The following is an 11,623-nucleotide window of genomic DNA, read 5'->3' on the forward strand; positions in this document are numbered from 1 at the left end:
TACATTGTTGTTTGAGTTTTTAGATATATTACACTAACAGAACATAAATTAATACTTTACAATGTAGTTATAGAAACTTGGCCGCATATTTGAGAGATGGATGAGACGTGGGAATGAAACGTGTATAATATCAGCTCAAAGATTGCCATGCAAAAACTGGAGCTACAGTCTCTTTTGAAATAAATTATTGTGCAAATATTTGTTTCCTTAAAGTTTCTCCATATAGTTACTAATTAAAACATAACCGATTGCATTCACCACCTATAGGCAAGAGTACTACATTTTACATTAACCATTTTACATTAACCACGTATTCTATATTAAAATAATAGATTCTATTATTGAATCGACGTATTCCGGATCTCTTTGTATAGAGAATGTTAAAAAAGTGTTGCCTTTAGCTTTAACCACATTTAAAATTAAAAGAAAAGAACATTTTCTTATAGAAAACACGTGAAACATTTAAAATTCTGCGATCAAAGAAGTCTCTAATATTTATAGAATATAAAAATATTCTTCTGGATATGTAAAAATTTATACGTGAATATAATAAAATCTAAGTAGGAAAGCACGATAATTATTATTACATCGAAGAAAAGGGGTTCTCCGAACAAATTTTAATTACTAACAGCCGCGAGGAAAGACAATGGCATCGATCGGGAAAACTATTTCTTACCTTTCTCCCTTTCTCGATCAACGATTAAAATTCAATTGTCATTCATTTTTCTAGCTCCGTTTTCTACACCTGTATTCGAAAAACAGCTTTCTCTTTTATTTTATTGCACATCAATGTCGATTTGTATATTTCTATTAATTCCTATGGATATTACAGTAAACTGTACTACTTGAAAATAAACAATCTTCATTCACGGATCAAATTAGACTAAAAACAACTGAATAATTGAAAACTTAATGATCCTCTAGTTTCGTCAGTTACAAAGATACACGTAACGATCCTTTAAGAACCGTTACTCGATGAGAGACCTTAGCGCAATGCCAGAGGACGACCACTTGTTCCAGGTTTTCACACCCCCTTCGGACCGTACCGAAATCAAGCGTGACATGACACACGGTGTAATCCGCGCAAAGGGTTGATCCCAGTTTAGCCGGCTGTCCGTAAACCGTGCTACCCGCTGGACTTAAGCCCCGGCAAATTTGAATCCGTCAATCTTGAGCATCCAGGAGGAAGCATATAATCATCCCGCGCGTTGCGTAATACCCGTCCGGACATTAAAAGCTTTTTTCCAACGGTACCAGAAAGATTCAACCCCTATCTCTGCCCGGGCTTAACTTCGTACCAACTAACAATGACAGTTCGGTTTTGGTATCATTGTTTCCTTCTTACACATTTCCACATTTTTTTAACAAAAACAAATATACTTTTATCTTAGTTCACTGGTATCATGTTGAGTATTATGCTGTAAATTTATATGGCACGATAAATGCTATAGAAATGATATAGGCTATAACGATAATAATTTCCATCATTTAATAAGAGTTCATTAAAAGTACATAAACTACAATTTGCAACTGTTCTAATGTGTATCTGGTTATGGCCAATCGTATATACATAAATGACATGTGTCACTTATACTGTTTGTTGTGTATAACGTCCGACTTTATATAGAGCTAAAATCGTTACCTCAGAGAAGCTGAGGGAAAAAGATTAGCCACTCAAACGCCACAACTTAAATAACGTACCACGGACAGGCTAGGCCGTAAATCATTCTTACAGAAACGTCCTCGATCTTGGTTCGAGCAGTCGATTAGACGAGAGAGCCCGGTCCAGAGGACGCGGATCGGAGATCGTGCGGAAAAGCGAGCCGGAAAAGGGAGCGGAAACGACGAAATTGCACTGCACCCGACGAGCGTCGAATAAGGCGAAACGGTATTAAGACGGCGGGACCGGTTTCCTCGAGGCTTGATGTATCATTTGCCGGCGGGTCGTTAGGCGGTTTCAATTAGTTTTCCACGCTACCTCTCCCTGGGCCAGCATCCCAGCCGGGCAACGATGGGGAGCGACCAACGGAGCCCTAATCGCGGCGGTCCAGTTTTTTCTCATAATTAGGAAAAGCTCGTTAATGCGCCCCTAGTACCTTCCTACCGCCCCTTTTTTCTCTAGGAGCTAATTTTCCTATCGCCTTCTTCTTCTACCCCTCCCCGGAGGACTTCGATCTTGATTCAGTTTGCAAACTTTCGCACGTTTTCAATTTACCTTCGACGATTACTTTTCCTTTTTCAAAGCTTCTTATGATATTTGTTGTTGGTAAAATGAAGAGATGCTTTTACAAAAAACAATCAGGATTTTTAGTGTTTGCAAAAGGTAGTGTATGTTAGCAGTATATAAAGATAGTTTCGAACCTGTTCTCTGATCCCGTTTATATGGAATTGAATTATTGTGAAATAATGCAAACAGAAATTTCTAATTGAACGTTCATCATGCATGAAATTTGTCAGAATGAAACTCGATCGATAATGCTATTATTATTATTACTATTAAGTGGAATAACTATTAATTATAGTTGTGTATAGCTTGTACAAAGAGGTTCAAGAAATTCTTCTGACAACAAATTCTTCGTCAAAGATCAATGAAAATACGATCAAATTATACGTTCAATAGTTGAAAACAAAATTTCCGATGACATTAAACTACTTATCATTAGTGCTTTAATTGATACAAGTATTCTCCGACATTTTAAAAAGATATTAATCCATTTCAAGTAATCGTACAAGCAGCGCCACACGTGCGCGGATCCTGGAAACAAATGCATCTACGGCATCTACTATACCGACGTTATGCACATTATGAGAAACAGAGTCCAATATCTTTCTCCTTGAATCTTCCGAGAAATAAAAAGAAAGTGTTTCAAATTTCCTACCAAACGGTTCATTTTTCCGTATCGCCTAAACATTATTTTAACACTAACATTTAATGCTTTTACTTTCCAGCTAATGGTAATAGGTATCAAAAGTGATAAAAAGGCATACTTAGCGAAACCTATCCTATATAAGACCACTCATATTCTTCTGAGCCTTCACCTTTAATTCGATATTTTATAATCGATCGTTTGTTAATTGTTCGACAGGATAAATCAAAATAAGTACATCGATACCAATTATACCTATCTATACCATAATTATAATTTGAAAATCAATTTTATGTAAAAGATAAACACTTGTACGTAACATTTATGATATTTTAACAAACGAAATAGATAATACGTTTATTTATTGTTATTAGATGGCAGTTATTATTAGACTTTCCTTGTGACAATTATAACAAGGCGGTAAGTGCTTTATCGATACTAATTTATTTTACGATAAATTGAACTGAATTCGAGTAAACCGATTATGAAGTATTGAATGAAAATAGTTTTGATTATTTCGTATAACTTTAAAAGTGTAATGTAGACAATTAAGTAAAAATATGTACCAATAAATAATGAAAAACACTCACCGAACGAACGAACGCCAGCTATCTAAAAATCCTCTCTCCACGATGTAAAATTTTTTCTCTGGATCCTCGCACTTCAATATTTCGTTCCTGTTTCTGACATGATACAAATCATTTAACTCATCCTTCTGCTGTTTCGCTTTTATTTTATCGTCCTTTTTTGCCTTCTGAGCATTTTCCATCTTCTCCTGTACAGTAAAGCATCGCGATATTGTCATAATGAAACTTTACTTTTCGTTCAAATAGGAATAGGAATACGTACCTCGCAAATTGAACACGAAGCAGCTCCAATCGAATATTCCTTGGATTCTGGGAAATATTTTCGAAGCAACACCCAAGCTTCGCGTGGCACTATTTTTCTTGTCGAGTCCGGTGTTTTCAATGAACCGTGCTCACAAAGTAAATCCTCATTGAAATAAAGTATAACCTCGCTTTCTTCACCGTCACCAGATTCCTTCAACCTTTCGCGTTCCTTATTTGCACTTTTACTGTCTTCTTGAGATCCATTCGGATCCTGACAATCTTCCTCTTGAATTTCTTGCTCCAAATCGTCCATGAACTTTTCCATAGCAAGTCTTCGCCACGATCTCAACGAATCAGCACCGACGACATAACTTGTTTCAGATCTGCAATCAGAAGGTGAAATTCTCTTTTACGTCATGAAATTATGTTTAATTTACCATGTATTGTGATTAATGAAAATAGGATACTTACGGCTCCTTAAAGTTGCGTATGAGTTCACCGACTTCCTTATGATCACGTTCAAGTGAAAATTTGAAGCGTAGTAACTTATACCGACGTTTCACGCAAACTTCACACAAAGAGTTCTCATCTAATCGTGGCCCTCCACGATATTTATTGTAAAGTAAGTCAGCAGCTGGTACAGGGATACATTTTGCACGATTCACTTTTAACGGATCGAGTCGATAATGCGAACACATCAATGTAGAATTGTCTATCGGAGATACTTCGTCGATGGGTACGTGCCCATTGAGCCATTTCGATAACCAATCGCTTGAAATCCACTGATAATTGTCCCACAACACAATGTTCGAAATAATATTATACACGTCTATGACAAGTTGTCTCTTTAAGTTTTGATCTTCCACCTCCTTTTGCTATAAGAAATATTGTTGAAGATGCTTCTTAACTAAAACCTTTAAACTCAATCTTATTAGTTATCGATACGTACTTTTTCTTGTTGAATAGCCAACAAACTTAACTCGTGCTTCACATTTTCTTGCCTTACTAAATCGCGCAATGTTGGACTCACTTCCCAACACTCAAACTCCATCTGTAAAATAACGGAACGCATTTCTCTCTCTCTCTCTCTCTCTCTCTCTCTCTCTCTCTCTCTCTCTCTCTCTCTCTCTCTCTCTCTCTCTCCCTCTCTCTCTCCCTCCCTCCCTCCCTCCCTCCCTCCCTCCCTCCCTCCCTCCCTCCCTCCCTCCCTCCCTCCCTCTCTTCAATATAGAACGTTCATAAAATATGAATAAAAGGAAAGCAAAGCGTGATTACCTCTTCGTAAAAATCGCGTTCCCCGCAACTCATGGCTCTGTGTGCAGCACCATTTAAATGTTTATAATCCACCTTCACATTTTTTACAAATGATTTCTTCACGTGTGTATCATGTTGATTTTCTTTGTCATCGAACTCGTAAAATTTACCATTTCGCTCTTCATAGGTAGAATCCAATTTTGTAGATGTATCCATCGTATCGCTCTCTGGGAATGCTTCTAAAGTTTCTATTTCCTGTTTACTTTCGGTCTCAGGCTTTTGTGCTTTTTTTAAGTTATCCACGTCAGAAACAGTAGGAACAGACTCACACTTGCGTTTTTCTTCTTCCGCCGAATCAGACTTCTCTTTAATCGTAATTCTTTCTACAAACGTCACATCATTATTGCTATTTGCCTCTGATTCTATTTTTTTCGGCTTATTCTTTTTCATATTATTTATTCGTCTTTCTGGAGTAACTTTTTTATAAACCAACATGTACGCCGTGTTAGATGACAAAAATCCTTTTGGTATACGTCCTCGTTTCACAACCTTTGAAGTTTCTGTAATAAACGACATTTAACTGTATATTTCATATTTCTATATAATTTTTAATGGTATTAATCTAACAAATGACTTGTGCTCACCACTAACTCCATCTTCGATTCTTTTATTCTGCATCTTCTCCACCTTATCGTCACTAAACTGGTACCATTCGCCATTTGAGTTACATATATTTGCGATATAATGACCGGAATGCGCGGATGGACCTTTATGACTTAAAACTGCGACAAGACTGTATAAATGAGTTTGTGGCGGAGACCTTATGTATTCCGACATATCAAGATCTTCTGGGAATTGTATGAAAGAGTTCAACTTCCTTTTCTGCCCAGAATCCCTAAGAAAAATAAAACAGCATACTTACAATACTATTGCATAATGCAATAATACAAAAGAATGCAATGTAAACATAAAAAGAAAACAAAAGTACCTGTGAAAGACGAAACGCATTAATTGTATGTTCAATGTCTCTGGAAGCGACTCCAAACGTATAAATCGACGGGCATCCTTTTTATCATTGCACGTAACACAATGATATTGATTTGGCCCGGTCAATTGCTCCACTGACAAGTATTTCTCTATCGCCTCTTTCAAAGTGGCTGCGAGTTGTAGATCCAATTCGTAGAATGTAGTCGAGGTTGGATATTCAGTTCCGCATTTCGAGCAACTGCGTCAAACACAAAACTCGCGTTATTTAGAAGGAACTAACTTCTCTCGGTCAGATCAGTTGATCGCACCAGTCACCGCAGCGAGCAACGTGTCCTACCATGTTCTCATCGTCAAGATCATCAGCATCATCATCGTTTAGGACAATTCTCATTTGTTTTCCACTTCAGAAAACCCACCAATTGATATAGCTGTATTTTCCTTGGGTCAGCCTCTGCAGCATCTGCTTCAGCTCTGAGTTTTGCTGTAGCTTCCCTTCGATATGGCAGAGAAGGAGCTTGGAGAATTCCTGTGCATCCTGCTGAGTTCTAGTATCCAAAGACAACGCGACTGCAAGATTCATTGGATCGAGTAGACGACGATTTCCGAATTGCATCATTGCAAATATATATTGCAACTGTCCGACCGCTGTCACTGGATGAAATGATGCCCCCACCCTTTTAGCTTGACACAATGCCTCCCTTTCTTCTGGATCATCTGTGATACTCCATTTGTATATTATCCGCCTAGAAGTAACAAACATCATTTTATGGCACATATTCAGGACACATAAATATTAATTATACATCAAACGCTGGCGTCGTCAATAAATTTTTACCTCATATCTTCGTTATGAAACCACATTTGAATTAAACTGTTAACATAACAGGTTGCACCTAAATTCTTTAAACCAACGTACTGAGTAGGATCACGTAATTCTGATAAAGAACTTTCTAACGACATTACTTCTGCGGGTTGTGACTTCATGTACTTTTCTTCTCCTAAGCCAGTCAAGCATTGCGGATTATTTGTGCAATTGCGTCTAAACAAAAAATATTCGGTTAAAATTATTTTAAAAAATGGATACATATCTTTTCAAACAAGATAATAATAAAACCTATAACTTACTTGCAATTTTTACATGCCTTTAAACCTATTCTATAGGCAGTTTCCAAATGTATCCTTTCTATTTGATCTAACACAACACCTTCCACCCAAGCCCACGCTAATTTGTCTAAATCAGTCTTTTTCGTTGGCGGCATTTTTTACCTGAAATATTAAAAATCGCATTTAAACATGTATATAGACGAACCTCAAATTTTGTTACGTACACGTACGTGTATTTTTGTATTAAAACTTCAAAAAAATACGTATCAAGTGTGATGGATGTATATTTCGAGTTTCATAGAGTATATGTACGTATTTACTTCGCGCCATAAGAAAATAGTGATTCGATCACGAAACAAAAATCGAACAAAAGTACCGCTTTAGACAGTAAATTTTATAAAAATCTTTCTTATCGCGAACAGCGATAGAACAAGAACCGTGAATAATGTACTGAATCGAAATTCCATTTCAAATAACTGAAAAATTTCGTACATCTGGAAAATCGTGAATTGTATACCTACATGAAAGTACTGTACGCTCTTGACTGTTGAGGTTATGAAAAATGCCGCTGCAAGTTTTGTAACGTATTGTTCTTCTTCTATAACATCATCCAGATACAAAAGTCCTTGGTTACGTTCGAGAATTCACCGAGTACAAGCATCTATGGATAATTTTCGTGAACAGGTAAAAAAGTATCATCAAAACACTCTAACCGTTTCTGACATACACTAGTCGCCATATGCAATGCGCTTTGGTCGAGGCGCGCGTCAAATCAATCGCTAAGCAATACTCGCGCCGCACCTATATAACACTTATTCTCTTTAAATAATTTATTCTATAATATTCCTTTCTTTCTCGCCTCCGAACAATCATTTTGAAAATTATTAAGTCTATCCAATTATACATAACAGATATTACAACTATATTTTATACAGTTCTCTGTACATTATTTCGCATATATACGTATATACCTTTATATACATATATGCACACATGCAACTAATATACAAACATTCCTCAGAAGCAGGAAAATTATTGATGACAAGAACCGAAAATTTTTATTTATTTTATCCAAATATTTTTTCGCAAATATTTCATATTTTATCATTTCAAATATATGTCTATAGAAATGCTTCAAGACAGGATAGGCAAGTATGTTAGTTGTTGTTTGATAAAAATAAAAGTTTAATCAATATTAAAGAAAATTCTACATTCCACTTACAGTTACTAGTGATATTCTGCTGGAATTTCTGGAGGTAGCATTCAATCATATTTTGTTCTTCAGAAACTTGTATCCTAAAGAAATATTTATAAAGAAACGAATATATAGTACAACCGTTTATGTTTCTGAACATCCAGAGCTCAATGAATATATAAAAAATGTTTTAAATGCTATCAGAGAGCTGGTGAAGCAGGATGAAAACAGCGTCAAGGCAGTCAATCTTGTTTTCTACAACAAGAAGAAAGAACCAACGGAGAAATTTGTTTTAGATTTTGTTAAATTTGAAGCACATGGTACAGAGTATGTACTTGCGGAAGAATGTGTTTATAATTGTAGTACAATATTGCCATCTCATCTGATATTTGTTTTAGAGAAGATCCATACTACTTGAAAACAGAGGAGGCATTGAGGACGCTTTGTTTGAAGTTATCAATGTGCGAGGCGTACTTGAAACCATTGCCAGAAGATTCATCTTTCTCCATTGAAATTCAAACATACGAGACTGCACACGTCGCTCTGAGTGAAAATCCGCATTGCGAGGATTTTCCATGGATCATCGATGAAAATGTTCTCGAAATGACTGAGAAAAACTTACTTCCATTGAAAACTATAAAAACAGATTGTTTAACTTTACAGATGTACATTGTTGAAAATGAAAGTACTAAATGTACAGATTAATTGTAACGACTAGAGACCTTATATTTAATATATATAATTTTTAATCTTAATTGGAGGGGTAGTTTTAAACATAAAGTAATCTTTTATCGTTATCATTATTGTTAATCTTAAATGTTACTTTGTATATTAAGACAAAAATATTAATGCGTATTACTTGTTATTTAAAAGTTTATGAAAGAAATTTTTTAATTATATTTGCAGAGCATATATATGTGTGTGGGTGTTTTAAAAGTAAAAAATATAAAAGTGAATTAAGTGGAGTATCTGTGTGATGAGGATATATATATGGTATTATAATTAAAATATCAAAAAGCAAATAGTCAGACACTTGTTTATTTTCATTCAGGAACATTTACAGGCAGTCATTTAAATTTTTAAACCTAATGTAATACTAATCCAAGCCCAATCGATTACCAACAGAAATCATTTTAACACCTGACAATTTCTGACGTAAACTAGTATATCGACAATTTAATGCATGATGGTAAAAACAGAATATGTAATACCGACTATGTTCCGTGCTTTGAATTACCGATGATATTGAGAAATCACAAGTTTTCTACTGACCTCTATAATCAGCAACGACGGAATCAGAAATGATGTATATCCAATCTCCAACCACTGAAAAAAGTGAAAGGTTAATAACGATGATTGTGAGATGAACTTTTGGTTAAGTAAAAGTCGAGAACCAAAATTTTTGCGAAAAAATTTCATTACCATAATGTCACTTTCTGCTTTACCGATATTAACTAGGATATAGATATTTTAAAAACTTTCCGAATGCTACTGTGGGAAATGAAATTCTTCTAATTATTTCACATAATTACTTCGCAGTAATAAGTAACTAATGGTGCATATTAACTTTCGAGTGAAAGAGTAAAAAGAAGATTTTCAGAAATTTCACCATGTTCTAAATTAACGTTCGATTTATTATCCTGTAATTTTTTAAATATTCGGTAACAATTTTAGTGAATATATCTTAAATATTTTATCCATCTTCGAAGAAATTTTTATTAATTTACCTTTACTTCTTGAATTTATATAAATACCTATTACTTACACTCGAACACACTAAGGTGATTCGTTTTAATAAAATAAGTTTGTTTGTTTTATGGTATGTTTTAACAAAATGTATGTTAAACATGATTTATATTTTTCCAAGGCTTTATTCAATAATCTTACTTCTTAAAATACGGTATTATACATAATTAATAGAACGTATGTACACTTAACTGTGATACTTTACAGCAATACTTTGCAAAAGTTTTAATTTTCTATAATCTCCAATGCATTTGTTTCACTTTTCCTTAATCAATAGCGAGAAACCAAATCTGGATTCAACGACTATAAAATTTACCATCTTACCTCGCTTTTTAATCAATAATTTCACTTGTTCAACGAGAGAAAAATCTTTAAGATAAAATAAAAATAATCACGAAACTAGGAACTATCAATAATGTACACTATTAAATACACTTTTTGGTCGCGCTGTATACGCATTACAATAAAACAATCGATCCTTAAATCGAAAACCTGGAAAACCTGGATGATAAAGTAAATGAATATTTACAAATTTAATTAACTGGTTACTAAAGTTAAATTAATCTACATAGAATAAGTGCAATTTTTATACAATAATTACAGGCAGAAAAACCCTTGCGAACATTTCTGCGCGACAGTTGCCTGCAAACTGTGCTTTGAGCGCGTTTAATTCGGTACATTACATATTTATTATTCCGTTCCTGCGTATCCTTAGGGTACAATTCACTGGATTTATTCGTCCCTAAGCGAAAACATTGTATTACAAATCCTTAAATAATTATACAATTTACTGGCATATTCTCCGCTATCTATTTTGCTATTCTCTTTCGATGATAGTATTTTTTAACGTTATTATTACTAGTAAAATTTTCCATTATTTTTAATATCCTATGACAATTACATTTCCTTCATTTCTGCGATTAAATATTAAAATAGGTGGTTCGAATTTCATAATATTTACTTTCATCTTGATCGTTTGGAAATTTCAGATTTCACTGTTTCTCTAAATACTTTTAGCTTCTACTCGTTATAATTTTTCTATCAAACTTAATATTTATTTCGTCCACGCGTATGTATACAAAAAAAAATTATACTTCTCTTTTCATCCAATTTATGTATAAAACTGGATTGTCTAAACAATCACAAATTTATCCACAAATACAGTAGAATTTATTTGTTTCGTAACTTATTTAAACATTTAATCAGGCACGAGTAGGTATATTATTAATTAGTTGTTTACTTATTCAATCCATTCTACTGCAATTGTATAATAAAATTTCGCACAAGTTTTATTCAGTCGTCAATAGTTGTACACTTTCCAATAACCTTGTAAAGGCGAAAATATTTAATTAAACCATTGCACTTCAAATATTAAATCTGTGATACACGAATATTATATGAACGTTCTCAAAATAATAACGGATGCTCCTTCGGTACTTCACGTACCATCAACAAAAAATCCTCAGCTATATGTTAATCATGAATTAATCGGGTGGTGTTAAATAAACAGATCTACGATTATCGTTTATTTACTTTTGCAACATACGTTGCTCCACTACGATCTTTAGTAAACATACATCTGTACTCCTATGTGTGTCTACAATTTGATTATTTGACGGAGTTGATTTTTACAACTTCTA

At 34.3% G+C, this 11,623-nt stretch overlaps 2 protein-coding genes and 1 long non-coding RNA gene across 4 annotated transcripts in view; 2 read left to right on the top strand and 1 right to left on the bottom strand.

Annotated features, from left to right (window-relative positions):
- Positions 1-7,785, bottom strand: part of LOC143432206 (ubiquitin carboxyl-terminal hydrolase 48-like) — a 62,178-nt gene extending 54,393 nt beyond the window's left edge. The window contains exons 1-11 of one of the 2 annotated variants that reach the window (XM_076908969.1): positions 7,564-7,785; positions 7,064-7,204; positions 6,774-6,977; positions 6,355-6,681; positions 5,940-6,176; positions 5,596-5,846; positions 4,973-5,511; positions 4,647-4,748; positions 4,169-4,572; positions 3,717-4,080; positions 3,458-3,642 (exon numbers count right to left, since the gene is read on the bottom strand). In XM_076908969.1, the coding sequence (XP_076765084.1) occupies positions 3,458-3,642; positions 3,717-4,080; positions 4,169-4,572; positions 4,647-4,748; positions 4,973-5,511; positions 5,596-5,846; positions 5,940-6,176; positions 6,355-6,681; positions 6,774-6,977; positions 7,064-7,197 (2,747 nt within the window). In that variant the 5' untranslated portion in view covers positions 7,198-7,204; positions 7,564-7,785. Of the gene's footprint in view, positions 1-3,457; positions 3,643-3,716; positions 4,081-4,168; positions 4,573-4,646; positions 4,749-4,972; positions 5,512-5,595; positions 5,847-5,939; positions 6,177-6,275; positions 6,682-6,773; positions 6,978-7,063; positions 7,205-7,563 lie in introns of those variants that run through there. The other variant, XM_076908970.1, reaches the window with a different exon arrangement.
- On the top strand, positions 7,417-7,908 carry LOC143432207 (uncharacterized). The gene is made up of 2 exons (XR_013102921.1): positions 7,417-7,574; positions 7,657-7,908. It is a non-coding gene; the product is annotated as an uncharacterized LOC143432207 (long non-coding RNA).
- Positions 7,909-8,159: 251 nt separating this feature from the next.
- LOC143432219 (mitotic spindle assembly checkpoint protein MAD2B-like) lies at positions 8,160-8,992 on the top strand. Its single transcript, XM_076908990.1, has 3 exons — positions 8,160-8,190; positions 8,267-8,564; positions 8,636-8,992. Exons 1-3 carry the CDS (start codon positions 8,160-8,162, stop codon positions 8,940-8,942), a joined length of 636 nt encoding a protein of 211 aa, XP_076765105.1. The 3' UTR covers positions 8,943-8,992.
- The last annotated feature ends 2,631 nt before the right edge of the window (positions 8,993-11,623 follow it).

The sequence above is a fragment of the Xylocopa sonorina genome, unplaced genomic scaffold (assembly GCF_050948175.1).
Source record: "Xylocopa sonorina isolate GNS202 unplaced genomic scaffold, iyXylSono1_principal scaffold0059, whole genome shotgun sequence".
Taxonomy (NCBI): domain Eukaryota; kingdom Metazoa; phylum Arthropoda; class Insecta; order Hymenoptera; family Apidae; genus Xylocopa; species Xylocopa sonorina.

Excerpts from the sequence above, each read along its gene's own strand:
- LOC143432219 (XM_076908990.1), top strand. The coding sequence starts at position 8,160 with ATGTCTATAGAAATGCTTCAAGACAGGATAG. Across the intron at positions 8,191-8,266 it reads AATGCTTCAAGACAGGATAG|TTACTAGTGATATTCTGCTG; the intron begins GCAAGTATGTTA and ends TTCCACTTACAG. Across the intron at positions 8,565-8,635 it reads TTTGAAGCACATGGTACAGA|AGAAGATCCATACTACTTGA; the intron begins GTATGTACTTGC and ends TATTTGTTTTAG.